The 22,619-nt window shown below is 36.7% G+C and overlaps 1 protein-coding gene across 1 annotated transcript in view; it reads left to right on the plus strand.

Moving 5' to 3' along the window:
* The window catches only part of RABL3 (RAB, member of RAS oncogene family like 3), a 72,284-nt gene that overhangs the window by 7,416 nt on the left and 42,249 nt on the right, over window positions 1-22,619 (plus strand). The window contains exon 2 of the mRNA XM_044670070.1: window positions 4,834-4,925. Coding sequence (XP_044526005.1) covers window positions 4,834-4,925 — 92 coding nt within the window. The remainder of the gene's footprint in view (window positions 1-4,833; window positions 4,926-22,619) is intronic.

Consider the following 22,619-nt stretch of genomic DNA (forward strand, 5'->3'; position numbering starts at 1 on the left):
GCTAACATTATGGCCCTGGGCAAGTCACTTATCCCTGCTTGCCTTGTCCTTAATGCTAATTCTGTCTTAGAATTGATACTAAGACAGAAGGTAAGGGTTATTTTTAAAAAAAAAAGCACACATAGCAGAGTCAGCCTTGATGGGAAGAGCTGAACCCATCAAAAGCTATATTAATTAAGGGTGAAATGATCAGGAATGGTATTAGAGATTACTGGATGAGGAAAGGGGAAGAGGAAGCTCTTGGTGAATTGCCTCAATTTCTTCTTCTTCTTTTTTATGTCTTTCCTTTGTTTTAATTTGTAAGGTGTGAGATAAGGATCTTGTCTGGAAGGGTGGAGGGACCTGGTGCTTGTTATAGGAGGCATGTGAAGTGTGAGCTAGAAAATCAATTAGGGATGAAGAAAAGAATTGCTTTAGTTTAATAAAGGTCCAGTTGAGATTAGATAGTATAATTTTGTGATGGACCCAGTCAGCATGGTTGGTCAAATTCTTCTTGCTCCTTTCAGGACCATATGATGAGGAATGAAGGGGATAGATGATGGCAGGTTTGCAGTTTGACAGTGTGAACATGGGGCAAGGATGAACAGATTGAAGAGTATAAGATAGGGTCAAATTGGACTGGTTCACTAAGGGATTGAGGTTGTGAAGGGAGGAAAATGTTTCCAGAGTAGGAAAGATGGCTTAGCTGAGGGCTTGGAGAATTTGAAAGTCATAGCAAGAAAGAAGAATAGATTTGGGATGAACAAGGCATAGATAGCTAGTTGATACAGTAGATAGAGTACTGGACTTGAAATCAGAAAGTTCAAATCTAGCTTCAGACACTTAATAGCTGTGTGACTGGCAAGTGTCTGTTTCCCTCAGTTTCTCATCTGTAAAATGGGTATACTAGTAGCACCTATCTCTCATGGTTGTTGTGAGGATCAAATGAGTTAATAATTATAAAGCATTTAGCACAGAAACAAATAGTAAGTGCTTTATAACTGTCAGCTATCATTACCCATCATTGTTATTATTTAACATCTCTCAATGTCATCTTTGCCTTTGCAAAGGCTGTGCCTCTTATCCTTTCAATCTGAAATAACCTCTTTTGTCATCACAATCCTAGAGTGTTTTCATGGGTCACATTATAGAGTAGGTCTTGGGGGAGAGGGGTTATGTTGGTGCTCCTTGCAAAGTTACTCCAAATTTACTTTATATATTTTGTATACTTTCATCTGTGTATATCATATTTCCTCTTTGTATATTCTCAGCTACTTTAGGGCAAAGACCATTTAATTTTTATTGTTATATTCTCCAGCATCTAACACTCAATGGGTGACTTATAAATGATAAAGATTCAGTAAATGTCTGTTGATTTAATTCTTTTATCCAGTTCCCATTTTTCAGATTTTACCATTTGTTTAAACAAATCAGATGGACACTGCTATAGTCTTTGTAAATACATCACCCCTTTGTTCTGGCCAGGCAGTGATCTGACTGCACATAGATTGTTGATTAAATGAAATGACTGATCACCAGACTTTTCCTGCCAAAATACGGCTTCATTTTTTATGACTTCATTTAGTGCTTGCCCACAGTTTCCACCTGTCCTTTAGTATTCATGCTACTCCTTCTATAAGTGACTTTGAGCAAACCACTTATCCTCTTTGAGCTTCAATTTCCTCATCTGGGAAATGAGAGGTCTGAGATAGAAGATTTCTAAGCCCTAAATCCTTTCTACAAATAAGAGACTCCCATTCTTGTAGCTGCTCTTGCTGCTGTGTCTTTTCCCTTTTACATTGAAGTTACCAGATCCTGGAGCATAAACTCCCTGAATCAAGATGATCATAAAATTTCTCTACTTCATCCTTTGCTAAAAGATGGCCGTCCACTGGCTTGCGGTCTTTGTGGCTTTTTGAAGATGATATGACTACATGGCCCATGAAATGATGCTTCTTGTCTTTAGGCACAGGATTGAGTCAGCCTCCAAGCCATCCTTTATTTCTTGCCTCAATTTCACATCCTCTGATTTCGTTTAAATCAGGACTGCCCATGTGGATGAAATCCTAATAATATGGCTAAATTGGTTATTGATCAGGGTCTGCAAATTAAGTGCTCTTAAACACACCTATGGATCAATAATTTCTTTGGTGTGAATGAATACTCCCTCCACTCGTGCAAATTGCTACCCATTCCTTCTCATCATAAGTGATTCTTATTTTAAGTCATTTAGTTAAATCATAACCATTAGTACATTAAGCGCTTTCATTCATTCATCCATACCCTCCCTCACAGAATTTAGAACTGAAAGGGACCTTAAGGATCATTTGGCCCCACCCCATTTGTTATGAAGAATCTAAAGGTTAAGGGGGTGAAATATCTTGCTCTTGGTAATACATATAGGATATAGCAGAGCCAGGATTCAAAACTCAAGTCCTCTGACTTCAAGTTCATTGTCCTTTCTGCTGTACCATCCTATTAGAGAACCCACCCACCCCTACCAAAGGCTTTTCTCTGTTACTTCCAGTAGTTCATGTATATCAGTGGAATACTCGGCCTGCCATGTTTGATCCTTCCTATTTGATCAGCCCTCTTCTTTTTCAACATAACAGTCTTTTTTGGCTGCATAATGGCTGGGAATTGACCTTGTTTTCCCAAAGGAGTGCAAGTTCTGTCAGGTTTTGCAAAAGCTGGAAAGGCTTTGAATGTGAGAGATTGTGCTAAAGGCATTCATCCCCAATAGGTTTTCTAATAGATAATGAGATTTGGGGCCATGGTGACCCAGGAGACCGTTGAGAGAGAGAAAGAGAGAGAATATGAATAAGATGTCCAGAGGGTAGCTAGTGATATAGCAGGGGAGGGATTAGCACTGGACATAGAGATTTCTGGAGTTATTTACATAAGGATGATAATTGAACCTAAACCATCAGATACAGTCACCATGGGAAAGAGTATATAAAAAGAAGAAAAGGGGGGCTTGAGACAGAATCTGGGAAACTCCCAAGCTTAATGGGGTGGGAAGTGTGATGGATAAAAGAGGGACACTAAAGTTCAGGGGTGTTCTCCTTCCCTTGCTGAGTGACAGAGGGGTAAATGGTGATTGATGTGATAGGAGAGGAATGAAAGGGATGGCTGAGTTTAGGGAGGAATGGACAAGGCAGTATTAGGATAGTAAGGGTACAAGTGAGGTATTCAGGAGGGGCACCTAACACAGACTAGACACCCAAGACAGAGGATACTGGGGTAATAGGCTGAACCCTTCCAAGCAGGAAAGGTACTTTTACAGACACAAGGAATAGGGCCAGTCAGAAGTGGTTTGAATCCGACTTGAGGGCTTTCTTGTCAGTTTCTCAAGTCCTCAAAGGAGGAATCACAAGGCTCCTCCCCATCAAAGAAACTGAAGGGATTCAGAAGGAAGCATTGGGGAACTACTTCCTCCCAAGATGGATGCCTCCAGTTTCCCTCAGGAAATAAAGAGAATAATTCCTTCCCCTTCAACCCTTGCCTAATTCTTCAACACAATGAATCTCCAGAGGGTTTGATTAGGTAACAAAGGGATTTATTAATGTTCAGGGTTGGTCAGGAAGGAGAGAGGGGTTTGGGGTTTCTGACAGCCGCTAGGGAGAAACTCAAGATGGGGGAGGGTCACAAGAATGGGTTAGACTGAGAGAGGACCTGCTTCTCTCAGCCAGGGAAGATTTGGCTCCTTTTAAAGTAAAAGGTATACTAAATGGATAGTTTGAATTCAAGGATGTCCTACTTGCCTATTGGGAAAACTAAACCCACAAAGTCTATTCACTAAAAACCCAAAAGCCACCCTGCCTCCCAGAGCCCCAGGAAAACAGGCAGGGAAACAGGGAAATAATATGGAGAAGGTCAGGGAGAGGTCCAGAGAAATTAACTAGGTTCAAATTATCCAGAGACAAAGCACAGGCCAAAAGCAAAACTGAAAGCCAAGCAGAGCTCTAGTTAGTCCTTCCACTCTATTCAAGCCTCAGGGACCAACTGACTTCTCTCAGAATTCTAAGGCTTCTAACTGCCAGAAGTTTTCACTTGGCCCCCTGCAAGAGCAAAAGCCTCTCTTGCATCTTTTGCATTACAGAAGATGATGGACCTTCAAAGGAGATTAAAAAAGAACTATCTAATAAGTAGGAGACCAAACAGGAGAGAAGTTTCATAGAAGCCAAGAGGTGGTAGGAAATACAGGAGCAACAGTGGTCAGCAGTGGTGAAGAGCATAGGTAAAAGAGACTAAGGACAAAAAAAGAAAATTAGTACTTGGATTTAGCAATTAAGCCATCACTGGTGACTTTAAGAAAATAGTTTTCAGTTATATGGTAGGTTTAGAAGACAGGTTACAAGATGTTGAGGAATGAGTGAGTAGTAAGGGAAAGCAGTGTTTTGAAACTACACATTCTAGAGGCTGAGCAGAGGAGAGAAGAAAGACATAGGAAGATAGCTTGAGGTGATTTTTTTTAAAGCTAAACCCCACTCAGTTACGGTTTTTAGAAGTATTGAAGAAACTATTAAGTAGGGAGAAATTGAAGAGAGTGAGAGAAGGGAGGAAGATGGAGCTGGGAGAACCAAGAGGGAAAGGAATACTTACTGGTATAAGTTCTTGAAGAAGGTGCAGTGATAAAATAAAGATTACAAGTAGAGAAGTTAGCTGTAACAGGGAGAAGGGATAGGGATGGATAAATACATTTATAGAGAGATGTTGAGTTGTCAGGAGAGGAAGAGAGAGTTAAAGGTGAATACTTTTAATCTCCATAAAGTCAGAGGTAAGGTTTTGTTTTGAGAAGCATGAAGATGGATTCCTTTATACACACAATTGAAGCATTTATATCTTTTTCAGGTGTTGGGAAATCTTCACTTGTTCATCTTTTGTGTCAGAATCAGGTGTTGGGAAATCCGTCTTGGACCGTGGGCTGCTCAGTGGATGTCCGAGTATGTAGTCTTTAGATTTTAGTTTTTCCAAAAATTATATTTATGTAAGCTAGCTCTTTCAGAGTTTATGATATACTTTTAAATTGCAAGGTCAAATTAATCCGCAAAATAGGTCCATGAACTTTTTGATAAGGGCTTGTCTCAAAGTGCTAAACAATGCATGTCTGCCTCAGTATATTCTTACTGGGCCTGCCAAATTGTATGGCTTGGCGTTGTAGCCTTATTTCCTGGTCAGTGAATCCATACATGGGGTTTCTGATAAGGCCAAGGTGTGTGCAATTTCTCATATGATAGAGCACAACTTTGGTTTGTTCCACATAAGTACTTCTGGGATCATCTCAGCAAAGATATCACTTTATAATGTGATCACTTGTTGATTTGATGTTTTTTTGCCTTGAGATGGTTTGGGTAATGCATTGCGATTTTAAGGGAGTGGGGAGTATAGAAGATGTTGTTTTAATGTCTTGCTATTTATGCCTTAATTATAGAATATTATAATAACAATTCTGTGTATTACCAAACACATCTGAGACTAGTTTTTGTTGTGTTTCATGTGCTTCTAATGCTAAAAGCTTAAACAAATTAGGGAGAACATAGAATACAGACACCTGTTCCTGAAAGTCAGTTTCCAAAGGGAGCAGAGCAGAGGAATGTGAATAATCCCAATGTCATTCCAAAATCATAGAAAGGTGCAAAAGGCCCTAATGTTCACCTTTTAGGTAAACCTGAAACCAACCCATAGGGCATAATCTTTAGAATAGAATAGGGGGTTCCCAACCTTTTTTTTCTCCTGAAATATATATACTTGAGATCAGTAAGGAGAAAGTGGGAGAACATAGTGGAGTAAAATATGCTAAAATTAATTAGAAGCCTTCTGAAGTACCAGCAAATCTGATGGGGTTATTGGGGGAGGCACTTTTGGTCTTAATTTAAATTACCTTGGTTGTGGGGGAGGACGGGATGAGACAAGGAATATTCAAATCAAATTGGAGATCTAACTGGTAAAGCTTTGAATTCTGTAAATAGATTATGAACCTACTGGTTGAGGATAGAGAAATGGAGGGGATTAAATTATAAAGGATTAGTTCTTCACAATTATTAACTTTTTAATATTTAATTTGTTTCTCATTTACACATAAACATTTTTAACATTCAATTGAAAAATTTTTGAGTTTCATATTTTTTTCCCTCCCTCCACCTCTGCTTGCCCTCTTTGAGGAGGCAAGCAATTTGATATAGATTTTACATGGCCAGTAAAACAAAACATTCCCATGTTAGCCTCATTGCAAAAAAAAAAACAAAAAACTGCAAACCAGAAAAACTCAAGAATGATAAAGTTTAAAAAGTAGGCTGCAATCTGCATTCAGATTTTTATCAGTTCTTTCTCTGGAAGTACATAGCACTTTTACTCATAAGTCCTTCAGAATTGTCTTGTATCCTTGTATTGCTGAGTATGGCTGTCATTCACAGTTGATCATTGTATAACATTTCTATTAATGTGTACAATGCTCTCCTGGTTCTTCACACTTCACTCTCCATCAGTTCATATGTCTTACCCAGGATTTTCTGAAACCATCCAGCTCATAATTTCTCATGGCATTATAGTATTTCCTAAGTCATATACTGCATCTTATTCAGCCATTCCCTAATTAATGATCATCTCCTCAGTCTCCAGTTCTTTGCTACCACAAAAGAGCTGCTATAAATATTTTTGTACAAGTAGGTCCTTTTCCTTTTTTAAAAAATCTCTTTGGGGTACAGACCTACTAGTAGTATTGCTGGATCAAAGGATATGCACAGTTTTATAGCCCTCTGGACATAATTCTAAGTTATCTCTCCATAGTTCTCCAAAATAGTTGGATCATTTTACAGCTCTATCAACAGTACATGTGTCCCAATTTTTCCACATGCCCTCCAACGTTTGTCATTTTCCTTTTCTATCATTAATTGTTAACTTTTAAGAATCCATGCTATCTAGAGAGAAGAAATTCTACTCAGAGCTATACCAGAGATATTAAAGGTGCTTTGTAATTAATTATTCACCTCTCTATGGCTCAAAAAGTACACTACACTAAAAAAATACTACTAGAATCTCCTATAGCCTCCCCAAAGTAGGAATCAAGATATATATATAGGTATATGTTCTCCATCATTAAAGCATATGCATATACATAAGCACCAGAAAAGAAAGTCACAATACTCACATGCTATTTGGCCAATTATTTTGTCTTGTTTGGTACTTCCCAGTTCCTTTTTGAAAAATCAAGTCATATCTACAGTCTATTGGATTGTTTGGTGTAGTGAGAATAATATAAAATGGAAGTCATGAAGCCTGGGTTCTTCCACTTGACTCACTTGTATAACTTTGGGCAACTCGCTTAATGTCCTCTGGCTTCAGCTTCCTTATCTTTTAAATTATAGGGTTAGACAAAAATTATTCCTTCTAATTCTTCATATTCTGTGATTTAAAGACACACACAGGGTATCCCTTGATTGGGGAATGGCTGAATAAATTATGGTATATGATGGTGATGGAATACTATTGTGCTATAAGGAATGATAAACTGTTTGATTTTTATAAGAACTGGGAAGACCTACATGAACTGATACAGAGTGAAATGAGCAGAACCAGGAGAACACTAAAAACCGTAACTGAAACATTGTGGGATGATCAAATGTAATTGACTTTGATACTAGTAGCAATGCAATGATCCAGGACAATCCCAAGAGATTTATGAGAAAGAATGCTATCCACATTGAGAGAAAGAACTGTGGGAGTAGAAATGCAGAAGAAAAACATATGATTCATCACTTATATGGGTATATGATTTGGGGTTTTGGTTTTAAAAGAATAATGAATAATATGGAAATAGCTATCAAGTGATAACACATGTATAACCCAGGGGAATTGCTTGTCAGCTCTGGGAGGTGGGGCAGTGAAGATGGGAGGGAGAGAAAATGCATCATGTAACCATGGAAAAATATTTAAAAAGAATTAAAAATTTTTAATTAATTAAAAAAAAGATATACGCACAGTGGAATAATGAACTGAAAATTATCCTACCTTCACTCATGCATATTACCTTCTAGATTTGATAATTTCTATCCTGTGCCTTTAAAAATATTCCATTTCTCAGGAACACAAAGTATCATAGGTTTTTGTTTCAGGATTCTTAAGAGAAAAAATATATAAAAATATAAGTTACAACAAAATACTTTTTTCCTTCAAAAAATGTTGACTTTCTAATACTTCTACCTAAGTAACTTGAAATGATATGTTTTCTAGAGTAGTTTTATACTGCTATAGCTGCTCCTATTTTATTAGACTATGAGTGAGGTCCTCTAGATTATAGGTGGATCCATTATAATGAACTTTTCATAGCTCCCTTAGAAGTAGTATATCACATTTAGCTTATTTCTGTTCTACCGAGATGTCAAGTGAAATATAAAAGTGAACAACATGATGAAGTGGTAAGTTTTCATTTCAAGAGGTATGATTAATGAGTTTGAAAGTATATCCTTAAGGTAAAATTACTGAAATATTTGGTTTAAGGTTGAGTACAAAGTTGGTTCAAACTCACCACAAAGAGAAGGAAAAGGGGAAATTAATTTTCTTTTGGAGGACTTTTTCATTTGGAACTGATACAAGTGTAGCCTCCTTAATTATATGATAACCAAACATATATAATTTTGTTATTTCTGAATTTAGTGGCAGGAAACAGATTTGGCACATAATTTTAAACTTGCCTTAGTAGAAATTTTGAAAAATTACTTTATTCCTTCAGTTCTGGACAAGAGAAATGACATCAACCACAACTATAATAATCTAACACAGAAGTTTAACTGACACAAGTTAATTACCAGAATTACCAGAGCAAGGATACGAGAAGAACCCAGAAAGCACCTTAGTACTGATTTATTTGCCCAATATAAGAGATCCATCCTGGAAACGATAACACTGTGAGGGCATTGAGGTACTTGATGGACAGGGCATTTGAAGGAAGCAAACACCCCTTCTTGGGCATGGAAAAAAATCTTGATACTTTGTTAATTCTGAAAAAAGTTACCTGCAAAACCATCAATAACTTCTGACTTCTATGCCTCTTTCCGCATCTGTTCAATGTCTTCAACTCCTCTATCTGAATTGAGGGCAAGCAGGCTTTTGCAAGTGATATTCAACAAAAGAACATGTCTGTACAATTTTACATTTCAACTGAAAAATGTAGAGCCCAGTGTATTTATTGTTTGTTGATTTTTTTCAAAATTTGATTGAATGGAGCAGAACTCCCTATTATGGGTTCTTTTACAGCAATATATTTCATCTTCACTCAAAAACACTACTTTAGAATAATAAAAAATGTGCCTTATGAAAATAAAATCCTATTAAACAAATAAATAAATAAAGCAACAGGAGACAAGGCTATCCACCTGCATATTGTAATCCTAAACTTAGTCTCTTGAATGAATGAATGAAAAAAGTATCTATTAAACACTCAGTGTGTGCAAAAGACTGCTAAGTACTAACTATTGCCATGTAGAAAAATAAGACTGGTTCTATTTCAAAGAAGATCATATTTTAATAGAGGAAATAATGTATATTGAAAGTTTCAGCTACCAGTCATATGGAAAGGTCCTTCAGATACAGCAGCAAAGCAGATGGTAATACCTTTTCTTTAATGTCATTTCCCCTGATTAAGTCATATCCGTTTCTGTTGCTAAACCATTTGACAGCACTAGAGATGTTAGTGGTAGGAATTTTCTTTTCTAGGGCTTTAATAATTGAGGCTTGAGCACTTGCAGAACTAGTCATCAAGCAGCAGTTTCCACAGAGGCTTCTTCCCAGCATGATGGTGGCAGGCATTGGACTAAAAACATTGCTATTCCAGAGGCTCTTAGATTGAACCTATGCTTGTCATCACCAAGGTCTATGGGGAGATGGTGGTCAAATTGATGATGGTGGCTTCATTTGCCTAGTGCATACTGCCTCTTTTCTCTGCCTCAGGGTGCTTTGCTTCCTTTAGCTTTGGTGGGCTTGTTTTCTCTGTGAGTTGCAGCTAAAGGAGTCCTTCAAGAGTTTCTACTTTTCCATTTCCCTATATGATACAATCTCAGATCTGACCTATCTTTGATTCTTCTTGTACTCTCTGGCATCAGATCTAACCTAGCCTCAAGCCCTGAAGAGGCCTCTTTCCAGACTTGACCTAATCCAAGCTGCCCCTGCCCAGTATGGGTTAGAGCTCTTGCTCCCGTTCATATGCCAGAAACCCATACCTGGCCTATGCAAAAAGCTCTTTAGACCACTTAAATTGCTTTGACCCAAGAATTCCTGCCTAGGATCTGAGCTTTTCCCAAGGTGAAGCTGCCCAGAATAAGAACTCTGATTTCAGGCTGTGGCCAAAATAAGAGGGAGGCTATAAACCTACATGATCCCATGGCAACCTTTGCCTTGAGTTTCTGAGGTAAAGCTACCTGTCTATAGAGATAAAGACACAGGCCATGCCTTGGGCTCTGGTATGGGTATCCATGTATAATGCCCGTACTGCTCTGGCCTCCATCCTAAGCTCCAGTAGACAGCACCTTCATGGAAATGAAAACTATCCCCATAAACTAGCTTGGCTCCAACTGAGACTTGGTGCTAGATGGCAATAGCAAGATTACCTTTTAACATTTTAAATCCAGAATTGACATTACCTATTATTATTACGGTTTGGATGCCTTACACAAAACAAGAAAAAAGCCAATGCATTGAATATTTACAATTTAGGAAATATTTTTAAAAATACAACCATTCTGGAGATCAATTTGGAACCATGTCCAAAAGGCCATAAAACTATGAATAAACTTTTGCCCAGCAATATCACTACTGGATCTGTATTCCAAGGAGATAAAAAATAGGGGGGAAGGACCTACTTGTACAAAAATCTTTATAGTAGCTCTTTTTGTGGTAGCAGAGAATTGGAAATTGAGGGTTGCTCATCAATTGGGGAATGACTGTTCAAGTTGTGTGTGGTATATGATTGTGATAGAATACTGTTGTGCTATGAGAAATGACAAATAGGACAATCACAACAAAACTTGCAAAGACTTATATGAAGTGATGCAAAGTGAAACCAGGAGAATGTTGTATATCTTAATAGCAATAATGTACAGTGATCAATTGTGAATGACTTAACTGTTACCAGGATCCAAGATAACAATAAGGAACTCATGATGAAAAAAGATATCCACCACTATAGGAGGAACTGATGGAATCTGAATGCATATTGAAGCATACTACTTTTCACTCTATTTTCTTCATGAGTTTTTTTCTTATATCAGTGATGTATGTCTTCTTTCACAACACAATGAGCATGGAAATATGTATAATAGGACATGTATAACCTATATCAAATTACCTGCTCTCTTGGGTATGAAGGAAGGGAGGGAGGGAAGGAGAGAACATTGAACACAAAATGTCAGAAAACTGTTACTTAAAACTGTATCTACATATAATTGGGGAAAAATATAATTAAAAAAACTAAGGGGGAAGTTCTATAATAAAATCTCCCAAACCCCTAAAAGGGTAGCACAACTGCCAGAATCTTCAGAAGGGTTCAAAAGAGCAATAATGTAATTTTAACCAAAAATTCATAGAACCAGAGCTCTCAATGAAGCAATCAATGTAATAAAAAATGTTGAGAAATGAGAACAAATAAGGGGGGAAATTTTCAAAGTTCTTGATGATATGGGAAAAAAATAGGTTAAGCACTACAAAAATGAAAAAATAGAGGAAAAATTAATTGAACAAACTCAAAAGATTACAAGATCGGGAGAATATCTACAAAGCAGGGAAACTAAATGGGAAGATTAGAAATTAATCTGTACTCCAAAATATCTTCCTGCAAAGCTGAGCTTAATCACCAGCAAAAATTGAAGGGTTTTTGCAGGAGATGTATTCTTAACCAAACGAAAAACAAGAGGCAATTACAAAAGATCAAAATGCTAATTTTCAATACATGAAATTGAGGAGCTTCTGCCACAAACAAAATTAATGCACTTAAGATAAGAAAGGAAGTGTTCAAATGGAGGGAAAAAATCTGTGGCAAAAAATTTGTGATAATGAGAGACTATAGCATAAAGGTCCCAGCTTACTCTATTTATTGGCAAATCTAGCAATTAGCAATAATATAGGTCATTGGTTCCTCAGTAACTAAAGACCCCTGATACAGTTAGAATAATTTTTTAATACAGTTTAGTGATTAAATAAGGTCTAGAAACACCTCCCAAACTAAGATTTTTATTGGTTCTTAATTACACTCTCTGACCACCTGACTATGATCATGATGACCTGAAAAACCAAATTAGGCTAATATTCCCTTGTCAAAAGAACCCTACTATGCCCTCTCAGACCAGGGACTTTCTAGAGGTCATGGTATTATGAAAGGGGACATAGACTTAGTTGCCTCTGTAACAGAAGGTTCCCTATGCTAATGGAGTCCAGTACTAGACAGACATCTTGAGATGGAGTTAACAGATTTTCCAACTATCTCTCTTGTTTTCCTCAACTGGCATTTGGTTTTGTTCACTAAATGAGGATTGAGTATTGATCTACACAGTAATCTCTTAAGCCTTAAAGCCTTAAGGCTTGGTTACAATAATTACTATAAGTTTGTGTATATCATTAAAATTATTTAACTGTAAGTCATTAATAAATAATCAAATTCATAATCTTTGTTATCAGATTTCTCTGGTAAGGTTTTTATATACAAAATATATAAATGATTACATATATTAGTTACATTTACAATTGTTTACATATGCACATATGTGAAATATGTACAAGAAAAAAGTTATTCCCCAATAAATAAATATTCAAAGGATATGAACAAATTTCAAAACAATTGCAAACTACTAACAAGCATGTAAAAGAATGCCTAAAATCATTAATAATAAGAAAAATGTAAATCAAAACAATTCTGAGGTTCCCCCCACAACCTGAAAATTGACAGAGATAGCAAAAGATTAGAATAGTTTAAGGCTGGGATTTGTACAAGGGGGATGGGACAAAAGGAGCCAGAGACAGTTGCTGACAGTTGCTGGCAATTGAGACTAGAGAGGATTCTGGGGATTCTCCAGAGGACTGGGAGGAGAGAGGAGGAGAACATTCCAGCTCGAATCCAGTCCTGAGGGCTTTCTGAGCATCTTTCTTTGGAAATTGAAACCCTGATTCCCTGATCAAAGCCTTTCCATTGCATCTTACCCATCAAGATTTCAAATGTCAAGTAAGCTAAGTTTTTGGACTCCATTTTGGGAGCGATCTCTTAGTCTCCTTCACACATTACTCAACCTTGCTGAGAGACCCCTTTCAGTCAAAACTTACAGTTATAGAAAAGGATAGAAACAGAAAAATAGAAATAAAAACAGAAGGAGAAGGAGAAGGGACGAGGGGGAAGAAGTTTAGGAGTAGGAGCCATTAAGGTTCCCACCTAAGCAATGGACTCCATAGGAATAGCAAGGAGGGCACCCCAAATCCCTCGGCCCTTCATCCCTTTCCCCAGTCCCAGAATTGCAAATAATAAAAGCCACTCAACAGTCAGATAGCGTTCCAGAGTGCCTGAGAGACAACCAGGGAGAGGGGAACCACAGCCAGATCACCCACTGTGAAGTTAACTGATCGGGGGGAGGCTTGTGTGAACCCCATCCTTATTCAGAATCAGATTGGGGTATCACATACCTCCTCTTATAAGGGAAGCCTCGCCCCCAACTCCTGTGGGGCAGCATGACCATCCAGGTCACCCAGTTTCAGGGTGACACCCCCTTAAAGTCTCCCAGTGTATATTTGGCCTCAGGGGAGAGCTAGAAGAGAGACTCACCTCATAGACTCTGATTCTCTCTCTCTCTCTCCCTCTCTCAATCTCTACCCCCCCCCCATTCTATTAAACATTCAGGTATTGGCTCCTTTATTCTTACAATAGTCAGTATTGGAAGGGCTCTAGAACCATAGGCAATGCTAGTACAGTGTAGATTGGGCTATAAAATAGTATCACCATTTTGTAGCAATTTGGAATTTTGCAAATATAGTGACTAAAATGTCCATGCCCTTTGACTCAGAGATGCTGTTACTAAGTTTATATCACGTAGAGGCCACTGATGAGAAGAAAATCTCTATATTCACCAAAATATTACTAGTAGAGCTTTGTGTGATAACAAAAAATTGGAAACAGATTGCTCATTGATTCAAGAATAGACAAATTATACATGAATGTAATGGAATATTATTTTCCTGTGAGAAATGATGATTGTGATGAATACTGAGAAGCATGGAAAGATCTATATAAACAAAAGCAAGGCCAAGGGCAAGAAAAAAAAATATGGTAACTACAGCAAGGCACAGAGAAAGAACAATCAGACCCCAAAAAGTGAATGTTACTAATGCTAAAGAACAAGTATGTCTTAAGAGAGATGAAAATATGCTTCCACAACACTCCTTTACAGAAATGGGAAGGCCACAAATATTGTATGTTGCACATATCATCAGGCTTTTTGTATGTATTGATCAGTTATACTTTTTATTTCTTTTTTTCCTTAAAAATACTAGTTATGTGGGATGACCTTTGGGAGGGCAAGCAGAAGGGATACTGGAGTAAAGTGATTTGCCCAAGGCTAAATGACAACTTTTTAAAAATGTTTTTATTTAATTAATTTAGCATATTTTTCCATGGTTACATGGTTCATGTTCTTTCCCTCTCCCCTTCCCCTTCCCATAGCCAATGCGCAATTCAACTGGGTTTTACAAGTATTATTGATCAAGACCTATTTCCATATTATTAATATTTGCATTAGGGTGATTGCTTGGAGTTTACATCCCTAATCATATTCCCATCAAACCATGCGATCAAGGAAATGTCTTTCTTCTGTGTTTCTACACCCACAGTTCTTTCTCTGGAGGTGAAGAGTGTTCTTTCTCATAAGTCCCTCAGAATTGTCCTGGATCATTGCATTGCTGCTTGTAGAGAAGTCCATTACATTTGATTGTGCCACAATGTATCTGTCTCTGTGTACAATGTTCTCCTGGTTCTGCTCCTTTCACTCTGCATTCATTCCTGGAGGTCATTGCAGTTCACATGGAATTCCTCCAGTTCATTATTCCTTTGAGCACAATATCTTGTGAATATAGTTTTTTGGTTTTGTTTTGAGCAGACAAAAAATATTAGTCCTGTCTGGTCCTTGTTGAATAAAAGCTTTGATTTCATTCCTTGATCTTTTTCTTTTTGCAATTTACTTCAGTGAAAGAAGTAACTAAATGGCACAGTGAATGGAGCACCAGAATCAGTTCAAAGCTGGCCCCAGATATTAATTGTTATAAGACCCTAATCACTCTATTTTGACCTCTGTCTCAGTTTTCCCATCTGTAAAATGAGGCTAATAATAACCCTCTCAACCAGGATTGCCAAGAGAATAAAATTAAATAATACAATATGTAAAAGGTGCTTTGCAAACTTGAAAGCTCTAAATAAATCCTAGTCATTATTATTATTTTTTTATAAATATTATTATTTGCTAGGTGTGAGGTGGTACCTCAGAGTTGTTTTGATTTACTAAATGACAACTTCTTAATAACAAAATAAAAATTAAAAAATGGCCTTTTGATAAGATTGAAGATATTTTTGCCTTTAAAAGAAATCAGAAGTGAGTCAGGAATTTCATCACCAATTTTAAAAATCATAAGAAAAATAATCCATATAGATCCAAGTGAGAACTATTATGGCCAAAAGAATCTGAGGAATAAATTGTGTCCTAAACCAGGAGAGTAGATTTCTAGAGATTGCTGTCCCAGAGAGATGGAGCACAAAGGGACATAGGTTAAGTCAGCAAGCGTTTATTCAGCGCATACTATGATATATAGGCATTGTGCCAAGAGCCAGATATACAAAGGAAGGCAGAAAGTCTCTGCCTTCAAGGATCTTATATTCTAATGAAGGAGACAACCTGTTAAATAAGTGAATACATATAAGATTAGAAAATAATCTTAGAGGGGGAATGCTGTAGCAACTGAGAGGACCAAGAAAAGCTTCCTACAAAGGATAGGATTTGAGCAGGCATATTTATACACGATTCTATCAGTTGTTAATAAAAATGTATTCATTCTTTGACTGTAAAATTATTCTTAGTAATTGACAGAGAAGACATTCTTCCAAATTTCGCTTATGAGACAAATATCCTCCTTTTCCCAAAGGGAGGAATAAAGGGATGGAGAAAGCAAAGGCGAACTATAAACCAATCTCACCAGTGCACATTTATATAAAAATTTTAGATAAAATCTTACCAAATAGACTATGTTAATATATTCAAGAGGAGCAGCTGAGTGGCTCAGTGGATTGAGAGCCAGGCCTAGAGACTGGAGGTCCTAGGTTCAAGTCCAGCCTCGGACACTTCCAGCTGTGTGACCTTGGGCAAGTCACTTGACCCCTACTGCCCACCTTTACCACTCCTGGGCCAAGGACGGTCCCTAGCCCGGATGAAAAAAGGAGGAGGGTTGGGTGTGGGGCTAGCAACCCCACCCTGTAAAAACTATATCTGCTAAAGAAACTGTAACCTAAAGTAGGGGCAGCTGGGCTAGCTCAGTGGATTGAGAGCCAGGCCTAGAGACGAAAGGTCCTAGGTTCAAGTCCGGGCTCAGACACTTCTCAGGTGACCCTGAGCGACTGTGAGTCCCATTGCCTACTGGTTGTGGCCCTATGCTTCTAGAATGGAGTCCCAGGATAAAAAATATATATACATATATATTCAAGAATTTATTCATTATGTTCAGGTTATACAAATCTATACACATAAACGTTTAGATAGGCACACATATATATGTATATGTACATACACATATACATCAGGGATGTTGGGATAGGTCCACATTAAGAATATAGCATCATTTAGTCATATAAACAAGAAAACATAATTATATTAAGACAAATAAAAACCCTTTGATAAAATGTAGCATTCACATGTTAAAAACTAAAAAGCATAGACCTATAACTACTTAAATATGGTCAAAAGTATATACCTAAAATAAGGGCTATTGTATTCTTTCTAATAAAAGTTGTAAATCTAAGTTTATTCCAATAAATGTGGAGATAAAGCATGACTTTTCCTTCTTCAAACTTGAACATAGTTCTGGAAATGCAGCTATAGCAGTAAGACAGGGAAGAGAAATTAAAGTTACAAACATGAGAAAAGGGGACAAAATATATCAGGTGCCATGATAGTTTACCTTTGAAACATCAGAAAATCAGCTAAGACATTAATCAAGATGCCTAAAAGCTTCCATAAAATGGATTTACATAAATCCTCAACATTTTTATACAGTACTAACAAAAATTAAGAGGAAACAGAAATTACATTCAAAATAACTACAAAATCCATAAACTGAGAGTTAATGTAGCAAGCTAGAAGTAAATATAGCTACACAAATAAAGGAAAACTCTCATTAACTGAAGTAAAATTAACTGTAAATAATTTTTTCATGCCAACAAAATATGAAAATGCTTGATCTTATTTATACATTTCATGCTCTTTCAAATAAATTATCAAGTACTTTATTGAAGGGAGCAAAATAATTTATTTGCAGGAACAGAAGATCTAGAATCTTAAAGAAATAATTTTTAAATAGTTAAGATGAAGGGAATATAGGTTGTTAGATCTGAAACTATATTATCAACCATCAAATATAATGGCTTACTATGTACCACACATTGTTATAGGTAGTGGGGATACAGAGACACAAAGGGAAGCAGTCCCTGCCCCCTAGGACCTTGCAGGTCAGTCTAGGGAGCCAACATGAAAAACATGAACTAAGCTTTGGAAAAACAACAAGAACAAAAACAGACTAGGGTTTCTAAGAGGCAGAGGTGAGGAGGGAGTGTGTTCTAACCTTGGGGACAGAGACAAAGTATTGTGTACAAGGAATAGCATGAAGGCTAGGATATAGAATGGGAAGGAAAGTAATGGATAGTGTTGGAAAAGGCTTTAAATGCCAAATAGAGGTATTGTATTTCTATGTAGTGATATCTAGTGGTATCTAGTGATAAGAAGGAACTACCAGAGTTTTTTAAGCAACGGACTAGCATGGTCATACCTGTGCTCTGGGGCAATCTTGAGCCCGGGAGACCAGTGAGGAGCCTATTGCAGTAATACAGATAAAAGGTAATGAGGACCTGGACTAGGGTGGTAGCCATGTGAGTGGACAGAAGGGAATATATGTGAGAAGTGTTATGGAAATTGATTTGGCAAAACGGCAACTGATTAAATATGTGACTTGAAGTTGACTTAAGAGTTACAAATCTGAACAACTCTGAGGATGATGATACCATCAATAAAAATATGGAAGGACAACAGATGGGTAGATTTGAGGGGAAAGATATCGAGTTCAATTTTGGGCATTCCGAGTTCAAGGTATATAGAATATCCATATATAAATGATGAGCAGGTTGTTTCTGATGTAGAAACTAGAGGTTGTGCAGGTCTAGGAGTCATCTTCAAAGAGACCATCAAAACTATTTGACACTACTTTAAAAAAAGAAAGAAAGAAAAACAGACCAGTGGAAAAGAAACAACACTGCATAGGGGATAGAGAACTAGCCTTAGAATCTGTTAAGATCTGGATTTCAGTAGTATCTCCTACTGGTTGTGGACTCTAGGCAAATCACTTGAGCTTTTTGGATCTGACATAGTTTGCTAAGATGGCAAGTTGCAGAGTAGTTCCCCATTGGTTGAAGCAATGAAGTCATGGGTCTAAAAACAAAACAAATTAGTAATTTACACTGACTTTGAAACAAACAAAAAAGCAGTGGAATATGTAAGATAAGACACAGAAGCAATCAGACAGTGACATACTGCTTAGTAACTCTAACAACACAAATTACAGGGGGAAGGATTTCATATTGAACAAAAACTACTGGGAAAACTGGAGTGTGAAATATATATATTATTAGCACCCTCCTCTACATTTTGAACCCCGCTAAATTGGCAAAGATAATTAAAAAATAGTAATAGTGTGTGTGGGGCTTTAAGAAACAGATGTACTTAACACATGGTTGGTGAAACCATAAGTTAGTTCAACTATTCCAATAAACAATTTAGAATTATGAAAGAAAAGCATAAAACTGTTTCCAAGGCTGTTCTGGACATATGCCCCAAGGAAGTCAGTGACAAAAAGAAAGATTCTTTGTATAACAAAAGATACAAAAGACTGTCTTTTATGGTAGTAACAATAATAATACATCTAGAAACTAAAGTTGGTGCCCACCAATTAATCAACATAACTATGTTGCATGAATATATAGAGTATTATATAATGAGAAACAAATATGAAAAATTCAAAGAAAACATGGAAAGATTTGCGTGAACCAGAACAAAGAAGAAATATAAATAGGGGAAAAGTTCATGATTAAACAAAATAATATCACATAAGATGAAATAAGTCATTTTGATTATGTAAAATTTAGGAATTTTGCATAAACAAATCTAATTTATTAAAAATTAGAACGGAATGGGGCAATCTTTGTAACAAATTTCTCTTATAAAGCTCTCATTTCTAAGATATATAAGGAACTGATTCAAATATGTGACAGAACCATTTCTCAATAGATAAAGGATTGTAGATAAACATACATAGATTCCTCAATATATAAGGATATAAATAGGGAGTTTTCAAAGATGGAAAAATAAGCTATCATGGGGGAAAGACTATAAATCATTTGTAATTAGAGAAAAAAATTAAAGCAACTTTGAAGTTTTACCTCACACCTCTCAGACTGGTGCTGATTACAAATGTTGGAGAGACTTTAGGGGAACAGAGTGTGCCCTATTGTTGGAGCTACAAATTGCTCCTGCCATTCTGGAAAGCAAATTGGAACTATCCATAGAAAGTTACTAAATCGTGCATATACCCTCTGACCCAGCTACTTATATTAAGTTTTTTCCCAATGTAATATAAGAAAGAAGAATAATATCTACATGTCCAGAAATATTTAGAGTAGTTCTTTTCTTGGTGACCAAAAACTAGAAACTAAGGGGGTATTCTACTGCTGGAGAAGAGTGAAACAAACTATGGCATATGAATATAATGCAATATTTTGGGGCCATAAGAAGTAATTAAATGGGCATGATTAATATGGGGGATTTGTTTTGCCAGATTATGCAGTTTTGTATTAAGAACTTCGTTCCTTCCTTCCTCAATTCCCCTCTTCCTCCTTTCTTCCCTTCCGAGTCTCTCCTTCTCTCTCCCTTCCTTTCTCTATATGATAGGAGGGAAGAAGACAAGTACAACAAATTAATTTTTAAAAATATTTCTTACACAGCTAGATAGTCCAGTGGATAGAGAGGTCTAGAGATGGAAAGCCCTAGGATTCATATCTGATCTCAGATACCTCCTAGCATGTGACCCTGGTCAATTCATTTAACCTCCATTGCCTAGTCCTTACCATCTCTTATGCCTTGAAACCAATACAGAGTGTTGATTATAAGTTGGAAGGTAAAATAAAATACTTCTTAACTGAGAAAATGAAAATAAGATTTGTATGAATTGATTGGTGTGAGTGAAAAGAGCAAGAAAACAGTAAACAATGCCTACAGTAATGTAGGATAGTTTCTAGAACCAGAGGTTTTTAAGATTTTAAGGGATCCACAAACTTGGATGGGAAAAAGTATATCTTTATTTCACTACCATTGGTTTCCTTTGTATTTCTATATATTTTATTTTATGCCTTTAAAAAACACTAATGACTTCAAATACCTCCTAACTTTGTGACCCTGGGCAAGTCACATAACTCCCTTTGCCTGGCTTTTACTGCTCTTCTTTGGAACCAATACACAGTATTGATTCTAAGATGGAAGATACAGGATTTTTAAAAAATTAAAAAACAAAAACAGGCTGAGAAGGGTCCACAGGTTCCACTAGACTGCCAAAGAGCTCCATGACCCAGAAGAAATTAAGATCCCTTGAGTAAGAAAAACAGGTTAAGTGAAGGTTTGGGCAATGTAATGGAGTAAAGATTGAAAAATAATTATGATACATAGGTAGATAACATCATCCATGAAGTGGCTAGCTTTGGAAAAGAAAAGGTCCAATTCTTCCCCTGAAACAGCAAGGAAAGATGAGATTTGCATCAGACAAATTTTGAGGTGAAAAGGAAGAGGGGAAATGAATCTGGACATAGAGTCAGGTGAATTCAGATGAGGGTTAATAGAGTAAACTGAGGAAGATTGTGCACCCCACTGGTCATTGAATACTATCAGGGAAGCATAACAAATAGAAGCAGTGAGGAAAGTGGTAGAGAGATAGAAGCATCCATCAGTAGTGGTGGTATCCCATCCTCTTATACCACCCCATCACTGTTGTACAGGGCTTCCTTTGTTCCCTCTTTCCCACAAAAGGATTCAGATTTGCCTATCCCTGAAAAGGGCACATAAAGTTGTGATTCAGTGTACATAATTCCTAAACTATAGTTGAAGAACACTTGCAACATCCAATGTTTTTTATTAGTGAATCTAATTTCATTTAATAAATTAATTTTTTGATTTCAAAATTACAAAAAAACATGACTTAAAGTGGGACAAAGATCTTACCTATTTGGTTCTTAATAAAAATATAAGGGTCTTAACAAATGGAATGTGTTGTTCCAAAAATTTCTGTAGAGTCTTTTAATGGCCACAAATTTCATGTCCTCTGAGATTGGTTTTCATAAAAAGAACATTTCTTATAATTTTACATTGCTTCTTACCACATTATGTTTTTAGGATAGCAATGCCTTTGAAGGTGCCACTTACTGTGTCAGCAGCAACTCTTTGTATAATGTCAAGCTTTCTCTTGAAAATTACTCACACTTGTGAAGTCAGATGTAATCTCAGAGCTCAGTGTTAGCACTGCAATGCACTATTCACTCATGTCATTTAAAGTCTGTTCCAGGCAGTAAGTATTTATTGAACTCAGAATATATGCTATGGAGATTCCAGTGGAAGCATATAGCCTGCTCCTGCCTTAAAAGAATATATACATCTACCCCATTACATGTAGTTGGAGGGGAGGTGAACACAAAATAATTTGAAAATTGTAAGATTAAAAATTATATCTAATACTCTGTGTTACATTTTATAAGAATTTTATTAATAATAACTTAAAGGAGAGGAAATAAAAACTGTAAGGAGAGAGAGAAAGAGAGAGAGAGAGAGAGAGAGAGAGAGAGAACCTGACCACAGTCAGAGGGAAGAGGAGAACACAGGAAGAAGAAAAAAAGGCAGGGTTACAGCAAACTTTTATCACCAAAACGTAAGGATGCTATGTGGGGATGAAAAGGAAAGGGATTCTGGGAAATAAAGTCCAAGGGTACAAAATTCTGTTTACACAGAATTATAGAAGGTGCTATCAATAAAGTATTAATTTGATTATCATAAAACTTTAGTTATGGAAGTGACTGGATGTAGGTAGTTCAGTGGATTGAGAGTCAGATCCAGAAATGAGAGGTCTTGGGTTCAGATCTGACTTCAGACTCTTCCTAGCTGTGTAACCCTGGACAAGTCGCTTATTACTCCATTGCCAGGTCCTACCACTCTTCTGCCTTGGAACTAATACAGAATATTGATTTTACGTCAGAAGATGAGAGTTTTAAAAAAAAAAAAACAAATCTTAGTTATCTAGAACTCACAGTCAGGGAGTTATTCTGA

This window comes from Gracilinanus agilis, chromosome 3 (genome assembly GCF_016433145.1).
Source record: "Gracilinanus agilis isolate LMUSP501 chromosome 3, AgileGrace, whole genome shotgun sequence".
NCBI classification, from domain to species: domain Eukaryota; kingdom Metazoa; phylum Chordata; class Mammalia; order Didelphimorphia; family Didelphidae; genus Gracilinanus; species Gracilinanus agilis.